The sequence below is a fragment of the Meriones unguiculatus genome, chromosome 11 (assembly GCF_030254825.1).
Source record: "Meriones unguiculatus strain TT.TT164.6M chromosome 11, Bangor_MerUng_6.1, whole genome shotgun sequence".
In the NCBI taxonomy this organism is placed as follows: Eukaryota; Metazoa; Chordata; class Mammalia; order Rodentia; family Muridae; genus Meriones; species Meriones unguiculatus.
The window spans coordinates 107,668,451-107,687,960 of NC_083359.1; the positions used below are offsets into that span (position 1 = coordinate 107,668,451).

At 46.6% G+C, this 19,510-nt stretch overlaps 1 protein-coding gene across 1 annotated transcript in view; it reads left to right on the forward strand.

Moving 5' to 3' along the window:
• Ush2a (usherin) overlaps positions 1 to 19,510 on the forward strand; it is a 653,036-nt gene that overhangs the window by 631,225 nt on the left and 2,301 nt on the right. Inside the window, exons 66-70 of the mRNA XM_060365102.1 lie at positions 679 to 884; positions 5,735 to 5,917; positions 7,986 to 8,069; positions 11,494 to 11,738; positions 17,606 to 17,824. Coding sequence (XP_060221085.1) covers positions 679 to 884; positions 5,735 to 5,917; positions 7,986 to 8,069; positions 11,494 to 11,738; positions 17,606 to 17,824 — 937 coding nt within the window. The remainder of the gene's footprint in view (positions 1 to 678; positions 885 to 5,734; positions 5,918 to 7,985; positions 8,070 to 11,493; positions 11,739 to 17,605; positions 17,825 to 19,510) is intronic.

Here is a 19,510-nt window from a genome sequence, read left to right on the forward strand (position 1 = left end):
GAACCCGTGTTCAATCCCACACAAGAAGCTAGCTGTGGTGGCACACACCTAAGACATCCCAGCCCTGACATGGCAGAGGAAGGCAGAGCCCTGAGGCTCCCGGGCAGCCAGCCCATCTGACTTGGCCAACTCCAGGCCAGTGGGAGATGCTGTCTCCAAAAATAAAGCAGAGATGTGGCTGGAGAGATGATTCAGCAGGCAAGAGCACTGGCTGCTCTCAGAGGACCCAGGTTCAATTCCCAGCACCCACGTGGCAGTTCACCCATCTGCAGCTCCAGTTCCGGTGGTTCTTAACCGTCTTCTGGCCACTGCTGGTCCTACGTGGCCATGGTGTACAGGCATACATGCAGGCAAACACAGATACACATGAAACATAAAAAGAGTGGACTGTTCCCATGGCTGCACACAGATGAACTCACATCTGCATGTATGTGCACATGTGCCACACACCCACATACATACCCACACACACCACCTTCTGGGTGATCCACAGGTGTGCATGAGGAAACCCCCTCGTTTTCTTCCCTTCAGTATCAGCTCAGGGTCTCTGAAAGCAGTTTCCTGAAAATGGGGGTTTTAAGGAGTTTATAAAATGTCGTCTTCCCCAAATCCAAGCAACTCTGAGACATGAACAGTTCCACTTGCTGTCTTCTTTCTCCACACCCCTGCGTGTCCCAGCTACGAACTGCAGCTGCAGGCCTGCCCTCCGGATTCAGCCCCAGCCTGCCCTGCCAGCCACACGGAGACGAAGTACTGGGGCCCTGGGCACACAGCCAGCCTGGTGGGGCTGCGGCCCTATACTGCCTACAGGGTGCAAGTGGTGGCCCACAACGAGGCGGGCAGCGTGGCTTCTGGGTGGACCCACTTCAGCACCAAAAAGGAAAGTGAGTACATGGGTATGCTCGGCACCGGAGATGCTGGGGGCTAACTGGGGAAGCCAGAGGGTCAAGTACCACCACCATGAGACCACAACTGGAGGAAGATTCCACGGCATTTAAGAGTGTCGAGGTCCGGGGCAAGTGGGCAGTTCAGGCTAGCCTGGAACTTACTATGTTGGCTAGGCTGGGCTCAAGCTTGCAGCAATTCTCCTGCCTCCGTCTCCCAAATGCTGGGATTACAGGTGAGTGCCACCATGCCGGGCTAAGTCCACCTCTCTCAGATGCTTTCCTTCCCTTCCTTTACCTATGCACTCCCCAGAAGCAGTGAGACATGGCGGGTCGGGAAGAGCGAAAGAACATTCATTCAGTGCAGAAATGGACACACAATGAACTATTAACCAGTTAATTAGATTTTTATGAAATAGCTTCTGTTCCAAATTATATATATACATTTATACATATTGTTTAAAAATGAAAATTAGGGTTGGGGGATAGCTCAGTTAATAAAGCTTATCACAAAAAGCCTGGGGACCGCAGACAGGTCACCAGAACCCATGTGGGAAAGCCTGGACATGGAAGCACACACTTTTCATCCCAGCCCTGAGGAGATGGCGGATTTCCGAGACTTGCTGGCAGCTGCCAAGCCTACCTGATGAGCTCCAGGCCAGTGAAAGCCTTTGTCTCAAAAGAACAAGGAAACAGAATCTGAGAGAGACTACTAAAGTTGACTCCGATTTCTCTACGTGCACACACACACACACGTACACACAAACAAATGTGCAATTCTTCACATATGAACACAGACAAGTGAGAACTAGAAACAATATTAGGGCTAAAATAGTTATCAGAAGTAGAAACATAATCTGTGAGGCCCAATAAGAAATGAAAATACAGAGGTTCAAAAACTCAAATGGAATTCCAGTTACTCAAGAACACAGTCAGGCTAGACCCAGAACTCCTGCACGGAAGAGGCCTGTGTACCCCATGGTCATATATATGTGCAGCCAATTCTACCTGTAACCCCATCACTTAGAGGAATCAGCTGTCACTAGTTGACTCGATAAACTCCATTCTTCTCTTCTCATGCAGTTTTTATTATATCTGAAATCATAGTACAACTAAAAAATTTTTACACTTGCTTTTTTTTTATACTTGACACGATTTGATTTGTATTTATTTCTGTCATCTGAAAGCTTTGTTACTTAAAAACCTTCAGCAATTTCAAGATCTGTGGATTATGTTCTAGAATCCCAGGGGACAGTCACATAAAATATGATGTGAGCTCAAGCTGCTAGGCCCCAAGGTGACTGATCCTGACCTGGAGCAAGACCTAAGCGGCACAGCAAACCCCACATCCAGTAAGTGGGGTGCCTTGACTGCACCACCAAGCTCAGCCCCCCTCCCCCCAGCATTTCTATTCCTGGGTCACTTAAAGCCCTGCTCTCCCGTCTAACCCCTGCAAGCCTCTCCATGCTCCCTAGCCTTGCTCTGCACACACCCACAGCCAGGCCCAACCTCCTCTCCTAACTCTCTGCTTTGCCATGGGTGGGAGAAGTCATGTCAGCAGGTGCTCTCCATCTCAGCTTGCAGCTGCCTTCAGCCTGAGCTTGAGGACCAGGCCACTGGTCCGTTCAGGGTCCACTTGGCAGCAAAGCCTCTTCTGTCCCCGATGCTAAAGCAGACAAGCTCTACTCCCTCTCCTGGCACCACGGAGCTTGTCTGAAGAGCAGCCTGCTCAAGCTCTGTTTGTCGTTGCCCTTCCCCTCACCCTTCTCCTGGCCCACCACTGGACAGAAACCTCTTCCTCAGCATGTCCCTGGCCTTCATACCAATGACTGCAGGACACATGTTTTGCCCCAGGTCACCGTCATTGACTGCTCAGGAGGGTTCAGTGCAATTCTGGTTTTCCTGACAAGCATCCCCTGGTCCCTTCCTGGCCCTTGGGATAGTCTTCTTAGTTGCTTTTCTTATCTCAGTTGTAAGCCTGGCTCCGAGCCTTTCTGCTTCATTCACTTTCCTCCTTTGGCTCAGGTTCTCCCTTGCCCTCTTCCCTTCTCACCAGGGTTCATCCACTTCAAGACCACAATCCAAATAAAGGCTGATTGGCAGACTCCCCCAAAATATCATTTCTCATTTACTCTAGACAACATTTAGGTTCCTGACGCCCATAGATCAGGGCATGCTATGGCAGCTCCCAATGTCTCCTGACTAATCGTATAGTCTCCTTTATGAAATGCACGTGAAGCAGCGGTCTTGAATGTTCCTGTTCACTGTCAGTGTTGGCCAGAAAGCCAAGGCACTCCCAGATGACGGCACAAAATTAGAACCGATGCTTTTTAGTCATGAAGCAACAAAGTGAACAAAGATACCTACCCTCCCCTGCTCCCTCCTTTCCATCCTGTCATTCTTCCACAACAAAGAAATAACTAAATACTAGACCAACACTAAGGAGAGGGATCCCTTCAATCAATATTGGATCCATTGATATGAAAACATATAAGAAATTATTCCAAGTGGATCTCTAAAAGCTCATTAAGTACACTGGAAGAACATACGGACCAAGGAGTGCAAACCAGAAGATAATTTTAAAAAGCGTGGGTAGCTGTATAGGGCTGTGAGCATATTCATGCTTGCCAAAGGCTCGGGGAACGTAGCCTCCTCAGCCTGGACTGCCCCTCAGTGAAGAGCAGAACACTGCAGATGATCACCAGCCAGTCCTGCTAAGGGGAATGTGCTTGGCTCCTCCCATGGCATCTGTGTTCCCACCATTGAGGAGTCCAAGTTACATCCCAGCAGCACCCGAGGGGAAGGGATGGAGGCGGATGATCACTACATAACCTCTCAGTCTGCTGCAAGAGGGCCAGAGCCCTCGCTGAAGAGATAACAGTGAGATGTGACAGGTAACATGAAATGCTAAGAATTTTAACACTTATTGCCCCATAAGTATAATTAAGTTTATAAGGTTTACTTTCTAGTAATGGCTAACTTGACCATCAAGCAGGAAACTCCTGATTAACTAACAACTGGATTTAGCCAGTTTCATGATACCGCTAGGAGGCACCCATAGTAATTTAGTAAATGTATTCTGAAGGCAGTGTGAGCTTTGGGGTTAGGCAGGTCTGGCTTCAGATCCTTGTGACTTCCTATCTCGATTTGTAGGCGAGGTGCTTGACCTCTCAGAGCAAGCAATTTCTGTTTGGGTGTTTGTTTTGTTTTGTTTTTTAAGATTCATGTCTGTCTGTGTCTGTGGTTGTGGGTGGGGGGAGAGAGAGAGGTGAGTGCAGTACCCAGCAGAGACCAGAAGAGGTCATCAGATCTCCTTGGAACTGGAGGTGCTGGAAATGTAATTCTAGCCCTCTGCAAGAGCAGCCAGTGTTCTAAAACTGCAGAGCCATCCCTCCAGCCCCAGGACTTCTCTGGAGTGTTTTGAAAGCTTTAAGTAAGGTCAGATATGTCATGTACCAAGGCACGGTGGCACTTCCTGTTTCCTCAGTCCCCTCTGAGGAACACGAACTGAGTCTCCATTACTTTCATCTCTTGCTCTTTCTCTTAGCAAAGACGCCAAACCCTAAAAGACATAAAACACGTTTATTTCCTTACATTTTGCAAGTTCCATCTTTTTTTTTTTTTCCTACTGCTAAGAATACAGGGTGATTTATTGGATCAATATGGCAGAAGAGAGCCTCAGAAAAATATAACTTTGTATTGGCCTGTGATACAAGGCAGGCCAGGGCTGGAAACACAGCCATGGAGAAGGTTTGATGGCTCTTGGTCTTTGTGACAAGTTGCTGTTGGGGTTCTCTCTGAAAGTCTCCTACTGTGAAAGCTAAGTGCATATGTATCATCGGGGTCTAAACTATATGTTACAGAACGTAATTATCCCTTCCCTTGCTATAATGTCCAACACGAATGATGCAGCCAGTGTATTCACATCCTTCCTTTATTAACAGCCAACTGGGAATGTACATGGTCCTAATGCTTTATAAATATCTTGGTTATTTTAGAGAAAATGGGGTCTCCTGAAGTAGATCGTTTTCCCTCCTGCAAGGTGATATGTTAATTACTCCATTTGTCCCCTCAACAGCATATTTACACTGAAGATGATCTGCAGCCAATGCTTTCTGGTTTGTTTTAGCAAGGAGCATAAAAACGAGAAGAGAACCTGCCTGTAAAACTTGCACGAAGTTGCTTCTAGATCCGATATAACCTAGTTGAACCTGATTATATACTAATGTAATGTACTCTGCTATTGATGGATTAGGCAGGGCAATGAATTATGAAACCTGGATCGCTGTTTTCAAGGCCTTTTAACTATCTTAGAAAACAAACAATGCTTTAAGAAAAGCTTTATAAAGAAATGGGCACCAAAAGGACCTAAATTCTTTTGCTATACACACACACACAGACACACACACACAGACACACACACAACCTAGTCCTTGGGGCTTCATAGCAGTAAATATTGATTTGATATGAAAAATAGCTATGTACTGTATTTAATAGTGTTAAGGACACTTTATCCATTAGAAGAGGGAAAATGCAGCAAAGTATGAGCCCCAGGTTATGTTGCTAAGCAAACCCATTGTGCATTAATAGTTTTATTTATAAAACAGCACTCCCCATTGATTTTGGGCAGCCGCTGAGCCCGCACTTCACGTGTATTCCCGTTGGCTGTCTTCTTGCCTCCTACACCAGTTTGTTATTTTTGAATGGGTTTCTAACAACTCCCAGGGTTGTCTCTGTTTGGTCGGGTGGTTGGCTGATTTCACATACAGCAGTTTACACACTTCTAAAAGCGCCCTGTGCATACGTCCCAGACGGTCCCGTTTCTAGGAGCTGTGCTTTTCTCCCCACAGTGCCTCAGTACCAAGCCCTGTTTTCAGTGGACAGCAGCGCATCCACCGTGTGTGTCGACTGGAGCGGCTCTTTCCTCCTGAATGGCCAGCTGAAGGAGTACGTGGTCACTGACGGAGGACAGCAGCTGTACAGTGGCCCAGACAACACCCTCTGCATACCAAGGACGGCGGACAAGGACAAAAGTTAGTAACTGACCCTTTTCTTTGTGTAAGGCACTCTGGTCCCCAGCTTTACGTAATGTCAAACCGGAGGGGTGTCCTGAGGAGGCTTGCCGTCAACATTCCTTGGCTTGTGTGGCTACTGTTTGTAGAAATCTTGGAGCTCAGATTCGATGTGTGTGCTCTTCCTGTTTGTTGCTATGTATATAGCTAGGGACAGTGCTTAGAAAGGCTGCAGGAAAGAAGGAGACCAAGGGCAGCTTCAGTTCACAAGACAGACAACAATAGGCCTAACCAGAGGGCACTGCACACTGGAAACCTCAGGGGTCTCCTGGCTGGGTCCCGCCCACAACGGGGCCGTGACCACTGTGCTGGTGACTTTCCACCACCGACTTGGCACAAACCAGGGTCACCCGAGAAGAGGGACCCTCAATGCAAGACCCGCCTCTGTCAGATGGGCCTGTGGCATGTCTGGGAGGCGTTTTCTTGGTTGCTTGATTTTCTCATCCTAGGCAGGGCGCCTGGGCTATACCTGAAAGCTTGCTCAGCAAGCCAGAGGGAACAGCCTGCAAACATCCACCTCAGCTTCTACCTCAGTTCCTGCCCCGCCTTTCCTCGATGATGGGCTGTAACCTACAAGTGTGAGCAGATAAGCCCATGCTTTCTGTCACGGTGCTTATCAAGGTAACACAGATGTTACCAGACCACTTGGGGACCATCTCCAGCCCTGAACCCCTGAGTGAGGGGCTCCCCAAACCTCACAGCATCAGGAACTACAAGAATCTCCCTTTTCTTCCAGGACTGTACCCCATCCCCCTCTCCAGGTGCATTTCCTATTTCTTTGTCTTGCTTTTCAATTGAAACAAAAAAGGTACTTCAGATTTTCAGGAAATCTGTGTGGTCACAGAGTTCTGTCACAAGTACAGAACCCTTTGAAAAGTACGTTGTATTTTTATAGCAAATCGACCCAGCAGTGTTCAGGTCCTCGAAAGGCCTGCTTGTTTAAGCTGAAGGATGACTCTCATATTGCATATAAAAACCAAGTTCCAGCCCGAATGATCCACACGCGCTGTCACAGCTCCTGGTCACCCAGGCAGTGTGCAATAGAGGGAAGATGGCCTGACAGTTGGCGGATCTGGGTTCTACCTGAGTGGGCCTCGTACCATCTGTGTGACCTTGTAAGAGGCACAGGGTCCTGGCAATTGAAACAGGAATTTGGATCATGTGACTCCTGCCTTCCCTTCTGAGCTCTCCAGTCAAGGAAGGAACTCCTGAAGGTCTTAAAGCAAAAGCTGAAGGCAGATGCAGCATGAGGCCCACTCTGGGGTAGCCTGACTCCATTTGCTTTGCCGCTGCAGGTAGAAGCCTGATGCTCCTGCCCACCCTTATGGATGTGCTGCCGTTACATAACAGCTCTTTTGACTTTTTAGTCAATTGACCTTTTAATTAGAAGTCTGAATATTAGATGTCAGCCAGCTTTTCATGGCTATCACAAATGCCTAAGACAATCAACCATGTAAAGAGAAAAGCTTTATTCTGGTTCAGAAATGGTTCTCATCTGTGGTCTGCTGGCACAGCTCTGGGCCTCTTCAGGGCCACTCCCTCCCAGCAGCGTTGCTTCTGGAAGCAATCACTACTGTGCTGTAGCAAGCCTTCGCAGAACCGTTAGCACCTAAACTTTTGTGCCATGGTAAAAACAAAAGGGAGTTAAGGGGAGAGAGGGTTTATGTTAGCTCAAGATTCCAGGTTACAGTCCATCCCTGAGAGAAGTCAGGGCAGCAGAGACCTGAAATAGCTGCTCCCATTTCAGCCACAGTCAAGAGCAGAGAGAAGGAATGTGCGCATGGGGGCCACTCAGCGGGCTGCCCTCCTCTCCTGAGGTCCAGGAGCCCAAAACCAGGAAGTGGAAATGGCTGGGTCTTCTCGCGCCTTTAACACAGTCCTGACAATCCCTCAGAATTAGAACTGACCACCTTGTGTAACATTAACTCTCAGTTCACCCTGGAGTGTTGTCTTCATTGCTCCTTCAAGATGGTGCTGCCGTGAGCTGCTGCTAAACAGCTGAGATTTACCAGTTCTTTCCTTTGTCTAGCTTTCTTCTTCCAGGTCACCTGCACAACAGACATTGGGAGTGTGAAGACCCCGTTGGTCCAGTATGACGCCTCTACTGGATTTGGTAACATTTCTCTTGTCTTGCATTTAGTGTAGCAGCTACTCATTTTCCTGAAGAGAGAGGCACTGTGCTAACACATTAGTGACAGACTTGATGGAAGAAACTGTGGTGTATGATGAAGGAAGAAAGGAAGGGAGTAAGGTAAGAAAGAAGGAAGGAATAGAGGAAGGGAGGAAGGAAACTACAGGTCCTGAGGAAACCTATATTAGGCAAGGACTGAAGGTTACTTTCAAAAGTCAGTGTGGCAGACACCAGAGAGCCCTGATTAAATTTCTCTTCTGAACAAATATTTTATTTAAATAATTTTATGAATAAATCATTTCATACGCAGAAAGGTAGCAGAGAGAGAGAATCCAGGGATGATGAGAAGATGGGAGACAGTAGGTGACCAATTTAATTCCTGAGGGGCCAAATGACATTCTGGAGTCAGAGTGTGAAAATGGTGAAGTGGGGACATTTCTGTCTGTATCCTTCACAGATTACGATGCTAGGGAGATGGCTCAGTGAGAAAAGTACTCGCCACACATTCCTGAGGACCCGAGTCTGAATCCTCAGAACCGCTTAGAGCAGGCATGGTAGCACGGTCTGTAATTCGTGTTTCTACGGCAAAATGAGAAGTGGGGGCAAGAGACTCCCAGAGCCTCACAGGCCAGCTAGCCCAGCACACCAGCAGCAAACAGCAAGAAACACTGTCTCAAAGAAGGTTGAAGGAAAGATCTGACACCCATGGTTGTCCTGACCTGTGCAAGTTTCCCCCAGCCTGCACGTGCATGTATGTACACACACACACACACACACACACACACACACACACATACACACACACTTCCCCTCACGAGTTTCCATTAACAGATGTTTCCATTTGGTGCATATTTACATCTCAGAGTTAACATGACCCTTCCCATATAGCGAATCTCATTTTATTCAGAGCTGTGAAACAGAAAAGACTTCGTTGGATAATCTTCAACAAATCACTTCCCGGTTGTATGGTGGGGGACACAGGGATTTACCCAGGAGCGCTCTGCAAAGCTGTGTGATGTTCACTCACTTAAGTGTGGTCATCCTACCAACTCCTAGCCCTGGACACTGTCTTGAAGTGTTTCTCTGATTTATGTGTGTGCAAGAATCAGCTCTGTGTGCCTGTTAATTATGCAGAACCTCAGGTCCCCAACACATACAAAGATGGGAGGGGACTAAGGAGTTTGGTCTTTTAAATAAGTCCTGTCCCATGAGTCTGGCACTAGAGCCCAGCCCTGAATGCCGACTGACCCAAATTCTCCATCAGTCTGGACTCAGACTCACTTGACTCCAGATTCAGGGCTAGGTTTTCCATGTAGCCAGCTCCCAAATGCTGGAATTCCTCCCTGACTACGATGAGCAAATCATTGCCCTGGATGAGCAAGGCAGGGCCCTTAAAGGAAAACTACAGTCTGAAAGGAGAATGGAAGGCTAGACATGATCCCACTGAGGCAAACGGAACTTCCCTCTGTGAGAAACCTGGCTGAGGGTGGCCTGGTGTCTGGAGTCGGCCTCCTGGCAGAGCAGAGGGGAGGGACTCTGTGGCCTGCTGGTTCTGAGTTGTGCTGCCCAGCTTCCATAGCCAGTCAGTGCTCATTTTTATGATGTAGTTTCTAAAGAGTTCCTGTCCCGTTGCCTGAAGGCAGCCTCCAAGCGCGAAAGCAGCGGAGGCAGCATCTTCTACTGCTGAGCTTTCTGCTTTTGAGGCTCCCCCCAGGCACCCTGCCCTTCATTCCCTGTGTGCTCCTGAGCAGAGAGCACACCGAGCCAATCGGATGTCCCTGGGGTCCCAGCCCATGTCATACACACAAATTTAACCCTTTTCCTGCACAGCCAGGGTTCAGTTTTCAAACACCCCATGCTGGTTCTCACTGGGAAGAGGGGTTCATCCCACCTGCTGGAGCTCTGTCTTCAGCTGTTTCAGAAGTGAGAAAGAAGAGGCCGGGGCATTAGTGACTGCAAACCATGTAGCCACCCAGGGGTAGAGCTGGGTTCTAAAAGGTATGCCCTCCTCTCGGGGTCCAAACTTCATCTGAGTCATCTTCTAACACTCTCCTCCACCGCAAGGATGCACACACCAAGCCCTGGCATGTCTTCCCTGGTCCTGATCTGCTGAAAATAGGATGGTGTCCAGAGAGCAGGGGTTTTCAGCACTATCAGCTCACCCTCTGCCCTGGCACTGGCTTTCAGGAGGCAGGGAGTTGGCCCTCAGCTTCAGGCCAGCCCAGGTGGCGGCCGCATCTTCACTGTGAGCCTCTCAGCTATTCTCAGTGAAGGGGTGGGCAGCTGATGTAAGACCCTGTTCGTTAGCCAACATGATGGCATGATTCCACTGCCCTATACCGTTCTGTGGGAAGCCCTAGCCCTTTTCCCTGTGCTCTACCCCTATCCCCTGTGGATTGGTAGTCCTACTCTTCATATCTAGAAAGCCTCATTGTGTTGTTCTGCTTTCTTTCACTGTACAAAAGATCTGAGAAAAAAACCACGGAAGGGAGAGGTTTATTTAGGCTCAGGGTTTCACGGATTTCAGTCTGTGGTTATGTGGCCCTATCGTCTCTGAGGCTGAGGCTGAACACTGGTGGGAAGCTTGTGACAGAGCATAGATGCTTACTTCATACCTCATGACAACCACAAAGCAAAGACAGATGGTCTGGACCAACTACACCCTTCACATGACCTCAGTGATCCACTTCCTCCAACCAGGCCTCACCTCTCAACAGCCCATTAAGGCACAAAGTCACCAACGGATCTGCCCATTGGTGAGGTAAGAGCCTTAGTGATATGTCACCTATCACTGGCCTGCCCCAAACACTAGAACCCAAGCATCCTACATAGATTCAAACTGGAACACCCACTGAGTGTGAACTTTGACTCTCCTCTATCAAGAGGATGATATCAACTTTAGCATACAAAACCAGGAAAGTGGTCTGTTACCTCCCTCTGTAGGAGGCTTTCCCAATGTATTTGAGATGAGTTTTAGAGCTTTGGCTAATTAACAGAGGCCAAGCAACAAGCATGGGAAAATTACTGGTAAGAACAGGCTGTTGATATCCACAACTGAAAAGATCTAGATGTCTCAAAATCCAGTTTGCACAACTCCTCTGAGGAGCAGAGGTGTTGCCTGAGGTGAGGGAGCCTTGGCAGTAACAATGTTTATGTCTTAGTGATTTGGGAAAACCTATGCTCAGGACACACAGCCAAGGATGGGGCGACCCTCTTTTAGAAACTGCTGTCTCTTGTCTGTCGACTACTCTTTCTAAGGGGATGGTGACCTGCACCACCCCGAACCAGCACTCTAGCTCACATGCAATTAGAATCAAGTGCAGACTCTGCTTCCCAATGGAAGATCAGCCCCCAAAGCTACAAGTTGTCTTCTGAAACAATCTTTTTCTTTCCATGGGTTTTTCAGGCCTGGTGCTGACGACTCCTGGAGAAAAGAAGGGAGCAGGGACCAAAAGCATCGAGTTCTACAGCGAACTGTGGTTCATTGTGGTAATGGCAGTGTTGGGCCTGATCCTGCTGGCCATCTTTCTGTCCTTGATTCTACAAAGAAAACTCCACAGGGAGCCATGTGTCAGAGAGAGACCACCCTTGGTACCTCTTCAGAAACGAATGACTCCACTGAGCGTCTACCCACCAGGGGAAACCCATGTGGTACGTATGGAAAGAAAGCCTTTTCCTGAAGTGACTTGCTTTTCATTCTTATGAAGTCACTTATCCCTACCATTTATCTCACAGCTCTCTGGTGAGGAATTTATGCATAAGGTCATACCTGCAAACATAACTTACCTTCACCCTGGACATTTTTGGAGACAAGATTTAATTTTTTAAAGATGTTATCTTATTTTTAATTATATGTTTATGTGTCTTGTGTAAGTATGGGTATGTGAGTGTGGATGCCTGAAGAGGCCCGAAGGCATCAGATTGCCCTGGAGCTGGAGTTACAGGCAGTTGTAAGATGCTGAGATGAGTGCTGGGAGCAAAACTTGGGTCTTCTTCAAGAGTATGAACACTCTTCACAGCTGAGTCATCTTTCCCGCCCTGACATGAAAGAATCTTAGTGTTTTAACATCATTTGCTGATTATTGGTCCAGGTAGATTTTCCGTTCACCTTGGTTCACTTTGAGACATATTGTATATATTCAAAACTCTACGTATTTCTTCTAGTTCCTCTAGCTTTTATAGTAGGTCATAGTAGTTTTATGACTTTGGATTTCTATGCTACCATTCATTACCTCTTGGTCATTAGGAGCTTGTTACTCAATTTATATGTACCTGTTCACTTCCCATTCCTCATGCTCTTCCACTGTAATTTTAATCTGTCTTAGGCTGAGTAGAACTGCGATATAATTTCAGTTTTATTTCAATTGACTGAGTATTCATTTGTGGTTTAATTGCTCTATCCTCGAGACCCTGATGAGGGTAATCTATGTGCTGCTGCTGGATGAGCTGTTCAGTAACTGTTAGGAGTGTTTGTTTTGAAGCATGGTTCTGTACGGTTGTCTCTTTGATGGTTTTATGTTTGCAAGATGTGCCCAATGAGGTCATTTGGATGTTGAATACCCAGCTCCTACTAAATTAGTCTGTCTTTCACTGTTGAGCTCAAATTGCTTTGTATTGGGAAGTCCCATATTGGGTAATGTCTGAGTTAGCATTTCTATTGCTGTGAAGAAACACCAGTTAGCTTACAAAAGAAAGGCTCTAATTAGGGGCTTGCTTTCCAGTTTCAGAGGGTGAATCCATGATCAGCATGGCAGGGAGCATAGCAACAGGAAGGCTTGTCACTGGAGCAGTAGAGAACTTACATATTGAGACAACAACCATGGTGGTGGAGGAAGTAAAAGAGGAATGGCGCAACGTTTTAAAACCTCAAAATCCACCCAAAAGTGACCAACAAAGGCAAATCTAATACTTTTCAAACTGTTCCACCATCTGGGGGTCAAACATTCAAACATAGGAGCCTAAGGGGACCATTCTCATTCAGGCCAGGACGTTTACATACCTTTACAATTCATATGTCATTTTCTTGAGCAGGTCCTTTTCTCACTATGATTGGATTGTCTCCTTGTAGAGATTTTAATATCTATTTTATCTAGAATGAGTGCAGTCCTATTCTTTTTTTCCAGTAGCAGAAACTGAACCTAACAGCATGCACATACCAGAAAAACACTCTGCCAATGAGCTACATTTATCGTCCCCCAAACATTTTGTTTTGTTTTAAGACTTCCCTTAGTTGCCCAGGCTAGCTTCCTGTCTCAGCCTCCCAAACAGGAGAGATTACAAACCTGAACTACCAAACTCAGATTATTTTGGGCTCCTATTTGTGTGACATATCTTTACCCAGACTTTTAGTACATGTGGTGTATCTTTATAGCAAAGCAATGAAGTGAGTTTCTTGTAGGTAGCACATAGTTGTGACTTAGAATTTTTGTTGTTTGCTCTCTTGCTTTGTTTATGTAACCATGGAGGCCAAAATGGTTGGCAATTCATAGTTCTGCTTCTGGCTACTATATACTTACATTACAGGTGTGCACCACTGTATCTGGCTATCAATTAGTTCTTAATTCTGCCAATCTATTATCTCTTGATGAATATAATCCATTTATAGGTAAAAATGTTATTAACTTCTCCCTGTCATTTTGATAACAGTACTTTACTTTCCTTGTATTTGTTTGAGTTGGCAGCATCTAATTTTGAATCTTTCTCTTCAGGGTACTATTCCAGTAAGTCTTATACATTTGTGTTTTCATGACAGCAGATACCATCCCTACATTTCTAGTTAGGATGTTCCTGTGCTTCTTAGTGTTGGCAAAGAATTTCCCAAGTTCCTTCTTATGTAGAAAAGACTTTACTTACTATTATTTTAGCATGTTTCCTCTTTATTTTAAATATGCAATACCATACTTATAGCTAGAGAGCTATAAGTTTTCTGTGAAAATTCTGCTGCAAATCTGAGAATTCTTTGTCATATACACAGTATCTACTAAACTATACCACGGTTAGGGTTTATTCCAGATGAAGCTAGTTTGGGTTCTTTCAGCAATATCCATCTCTTAAGATTTGGGTTTTTAAATGTATTGTGTTTATATATTTATACAATTATATTGATCATATCTCCATTCACTGTTATCCCCCTCCAATTTCTCCCACCATCGCATTGTTTTTTTTTTAATTATTTGTGTTTATGTATTTATATAATCTATATTGATCATATACATTCACCATTAACTCCCTCTGGTTCCCCACATCTTTTCAAATCCATGCTTTCCTTTCTAATTTGCTATTAATACCAATCCCCCAGTACAAGCAATGCTGCCCATATGTGCATGGGTGTGCAGGGCCATCCACTGGGGCATGGGCAACCTACCAGTGGCCCCATCCCCAAAGAGCATGTTTCCCTCTCTCAGCAGCTATCAACTGCCAATATCTCTTCTATTAGGAGTGACACATGCAGGAATTTTGACTGACTTAATCTTGTGCATAGAACCATAGTTGCTGTGAGTTGATCTGTGCAACAGCTGTGTCCTCTCCAGAAGTCAGCATGTTAAAGCTCTCCTTCCCACCCACAGCTCTTGGGGAATTTTCTGCCATTATTTTATGAAATCTTTCATTTTCTATGTCACTATAAGCCTTGTAAATTTTGTTATTATTGGTCCATTTTCCTCAAAATGTGCTAGTGTCAGTAACCTGCTCTTGTGGAACGTTTCCTTCCTAATTTTTCATTCATCTATGAGAGACCCCTGACTGGTTCTTTTGATGATTCTCTTGGTCCTCACTGACCTTCTACATAGTCCCATCACTTCTTTGTACTATTCACCTGTACTTACGTCTGTCTGTTTTCTTAGGATCATGTTTATTGTTTCAGGAATTTTATAGATTTCCTTCAAATTTGGATGTGTTCTTGGAGAATTCTTATATCTACTGTAACATTTTTCTTTCACTTTCATGTAGTCATTGTTATAGGGAAAGGATTTTGTTGTCTATATGAGCTAGTGGATGACAATTTGAGACATTTTGTTACGTGGGAGCTTGAAAAGTCTCATTTTTTGGCTGATTATCAGATGTGTCTGAAATCTTTAACAGTCTAGACTGCAGCAGTTCATGGTGGTATTGGTTTGTTTTGAAGTAGACATAGGCTTAGACATTAGGCCCAACAGAGTCAACTTCAGCAACACTGGGGTAGTGAACAACTACCAGTCCAAGAGGTGTGGCTACAGGGAGAACCGTATTCCGTGGGGGAAGCACAGGTGATGCCAAAGATTGTGGTGCAGCAGTGGTAGTTCTGGGCCACAAATCTGAACGAAGCCTTTTTCAGGTAACATAGCTGTTCAAAGATGGTGTTACATCTACAGGCCAAGAATCTGTGGGTCCTCAGTAGGTCCTGTAGACAATGACAACCCCAAAGACAGGGAACAAGCACACATGGCACCAACAAGTATGGCTGCAAATCAATGGCTGTGATGTCCATTCCCTCAATCATCCAGTACATAGAGCTTTTCATTTAAGCTTGTGCTCTGCCATGCCCAATCCTCAGGACATACAGAAAACTTTGGCCTCACAAGTAGAGTTCTGAGGCTTGTGGATCTGGTCTGTAATAGTCCTAAAATGTCAGAGACTAGAAGGGAATGTTCCCTACAGGCAAAGCTATTGTGGGGGTGACATGTGCTGTTGACAGTTACCATAGTGAATTTGATGTACACACTCCTTCCCTGATCCCCAGGGTTAGGCCGAGCGTGAGTGATCATTTTTGTCATAACTACAGTCTTAATGCCAGCTAGGAGGGAGAGCTTCCATCAGGTGACAGTGCCAGTGCTCACGAGGTTAGAGCCACTGGTTCCTATGTTCCTGAAACCATATGGCTTGCTCCCAAGGCACAGGGGAAACTAGCATGTTCTTGCAATGGCTGCAGCCCCAAAGTTATTAGGACAGGAGAGCCCTAGATCACATGCAGTGGAAGACAGGTGGGGGCCTGGGACACTTGTGTTCCTGGACCTACCGGATTTTCCTGGTACTTTATCAGCTCTAGCTGTGTAGGCATGAATGAGACCAGAGATTTTCAGCAGTGGCTACAGTCCAACGGTGGTGTGAAAAGATCCTTCCCAATTCATGAGCTTGTGGCCACAGCAGCTGCTGGACCTTAAGCTGCAGGATCCTGTAAAAGCAATCTATCCAGAAAGGTGGAAGTACATACTGACCCAAGCATGCACTACCCCTTGGGTAAGGCCTATCATTTGGCTTCTATAAACCTATGCCAAGAAGTCATCAGAAAGAGGCTGTTAAGGCCTGGGTGGAGGCTGGGACAAGTCCAGAGTAAGGGCCTTACTTACTTGGTTCGTAGGAATCACTTCTCTTTTTTAATTTGTGCTGAACCTGAGCAAGGACTTTGCACATGTATGGGGAGTGTTTTGTCACGAAGCCACAGCCCTGTTGGGCAGCTGCTTGTAAGTACTGTGGATGTCTCACTTGGGTTGCCTGTTTGATGCTATGGTCCACATTACTGGCACTTGTTTATGTGATGCCAGCAGCATCTGGTTCCATCTTGGATAGGATGCCGCTGACAATGCTGCAAATTGCTTCTCTCTATTCTGTACGTCGCTTTCTGCTGAGTGTCCTTACTCTTTAGAGTTGCCATCACTTCTCATTTCCAGAGTTCATTTGCAATCCTCATAACAGTTTCCCATTCATGGTTCAAACTCTTCTCTGCTGTAAAGCTGTGTGAAGGGTACTGTTCAGCCATCTTGGCTCTGAACCCATGAAAAAGTATTAAGCAAAGACTGATGCTCCCATTTGTTCTCTCTTCTCAGTTTGATTCTGTGGCTGATATATCTGATGTGTCCAGCAGTGTCACCCTAAAAAGTTACACCATGCACTTTGAGGTACCTCTGTGTGCTGCATGGATGCCATCTGATGTTTTGCATGCTGTGTTGACTGTCTAATGAGAAGCAGTATTTCACTGAGGGGACCATTACATCAGAAACTCAGGATGCTTCAGTAAGCTAGAATTTACTGTGAGAGTACATCTTAGATTATAACTATGCAGAGATGCTGCCTTGCTGGTGATAATTCCCAAGCTGATGAGTTATGGACCCTCGGTTCCTGTAAGAAGGTAGATATGGGAATAAGAGGGAGGGATCACTTCCGACACAGAGCCAGAACTCTATAGTGCTTGTAGTGGGCAACCATGAAACATTAGGGTTCACTTTTAATGAGGGTGAAGAGAAGCTCCTTGTGGTACAGGCTCCATGTCAATGTGCAGGTAGAGAGCACTTTAACCCACACCCAAGCCCCGGGGTCGTTGCTTGGCAGGCCTGGTCCCCTAGGGGCAAAACTCACCGTGGAAGGACACGAGTGCCACCACTAACACCAGCATTGTCTTGGGGAAACAAGGACACAGGCATTCACACTTCAAGTTCTGCTGTGGCAGGCTCTAAGAAGCCAGTCCTTTCCATCACCGTGTGTGAACTCTGGTTCCCAACTACACACCATTCCCTGGCCATCTCCAACACCAACTTCCTTTTCAGGGACTTGCCGATACCAGACTCCCTCGGTCTGGGACTCCTTTGAGCATCCGGAGCAGCCGGAGTGTGTCTGTACTGCGGATCCCTAGTCAGAGCCAAGCCAGCCGCACCTACTCCCAGGGCTCTCTCCACCGCAGTGTCAGCCAGCTCATGGACATCCCAGACAAGAAGGCCGCCGACGATTCACTGTGGGAAACTATTATGGGCCACAGCAGTGCACTGGTGAGCCGACCGCCTTCTGTACACACACCAATGCCCTTGAGCCCTCGGTGTACTTCCCAACTGGCTTGACAGTGCTGCAGCTGCTATTTGGTTAGCAGGGTAGGAACTGCCTGTTGACCAGCTCTAAGATAACACACTCAGCAACTGCATGCAAAAACAGGAACTGATTTAAGTAAGGCCTAAGACACAACAGCTGGTTTACGTAAACCCCCAGGAAACCATAATAAGTATATTATTCATTATTCGTTCATACACTGAGACAAGGTTGCAAGTCCCCATGACAAATTTCTCCTGTCTCAACCTCCTAAATGCTACAATGACAGGCATGTGCTACCATGTCCAAACTTTAAAAACAAACAAAAAACGCAGCACTGGGGTTGGTCCTGTGTATGCCAGACACGCACTCTATCACCTGAGGCAGATCACCAGCCCTCTGCCACCACTTATGAGCTCATCCTTTCTAACGTTAGTCCAACAGCTCGAAGGGGCAGCTTTGAGGGATTGCCCGTCACCTCAGCCTCCAGTTCCCTCCTGGCTGAGGGGATGAACAGGGAAGGACTCGCCAACTATGCTGCTTTGTCATCTCAGACATCTGTGGGAGTGCTTTTCTGACTGGCTGGCAAGAAAGGAAACTGAGGTCAGAGAAGTTAGTTGTCCAAATGTCCATGGCTTCCCAACAGCCCTGCGTTCATGTGTACTCCAACTAACCTTTCCCGAGTTTTCTGCAAAGCCTGCGGCTTTCCTGGTGTCCTTTTGACTAGTGGCCAATGGTAAAGGTAAAGGGGGTTAGTTTGCTTGGCTCCAGATCCCCCTTTTCTGCCACCACTGGGGTCTTTTGTGCTTGTTCTGAAAGACTGAATACACAATGAAGTTAGAAATTATCCTCAGGGGGTGGGCTGCGGCTGCGGCTCAGTGGTAGCCCTCACCTAGCACTGCCCAGTCCCTACAAGCACAGTGGAACACAGAAGCGTACACCTATAATTCCTGCCCAGGAGGTGGGAGCGAAGGAGCGAAAGTTCAATGTCAGCCTTAACTACGTGGCGAGTGTGAGGCTACCCGGATACATGACACCTTGCCTCACACAAACAACAAAAAGCCCTTTCCCAAACCCTGCTTCCTCTTGTTACAGCTATTCACATACAGAATTCCATTCCAGACCTCCTTTTGTTTGCAGGGTTAATTAAGCTGTAATACACAACTGCTAAATAAATTATTTGTTTTATGCAAATAAAACAAATAGATGAAACACCCCTGTAATCTCCATGTGGTAGAAAGGGCAGTTACCGTCACCACAGAACAAGCATGGACCTACCCAAGGACACGGCAGTCACTGTTCTGTGGGGCTGCAGTCATCGGCGTCACCTGTAACCGCTGCACACAATGACCATGCGTGTTTGCTTGGTGGTCAGTTCCAGTGAAGGGCAGTGCACAGGAGGTGGCAGTGGGGTCCTGGGAAGGTGCCGACACCTGTCTAGTTACTGGCTCATTATGACATCATCCATTAACCCCGTCGATAAATACAGTGCAGGGGAGGGCCAGGGCAGAACAGCCTGTATTTTTGCTGTTTTAAATTAAAAAGTGCGCATATGCAAATTGAAATCTCCCTACTGTGCTCATACCCCGAGGCCCACAGGGGCTGACGTACTGTACAGGGTGACACACTCTAGCCCTGAGCTCGACTGGCCA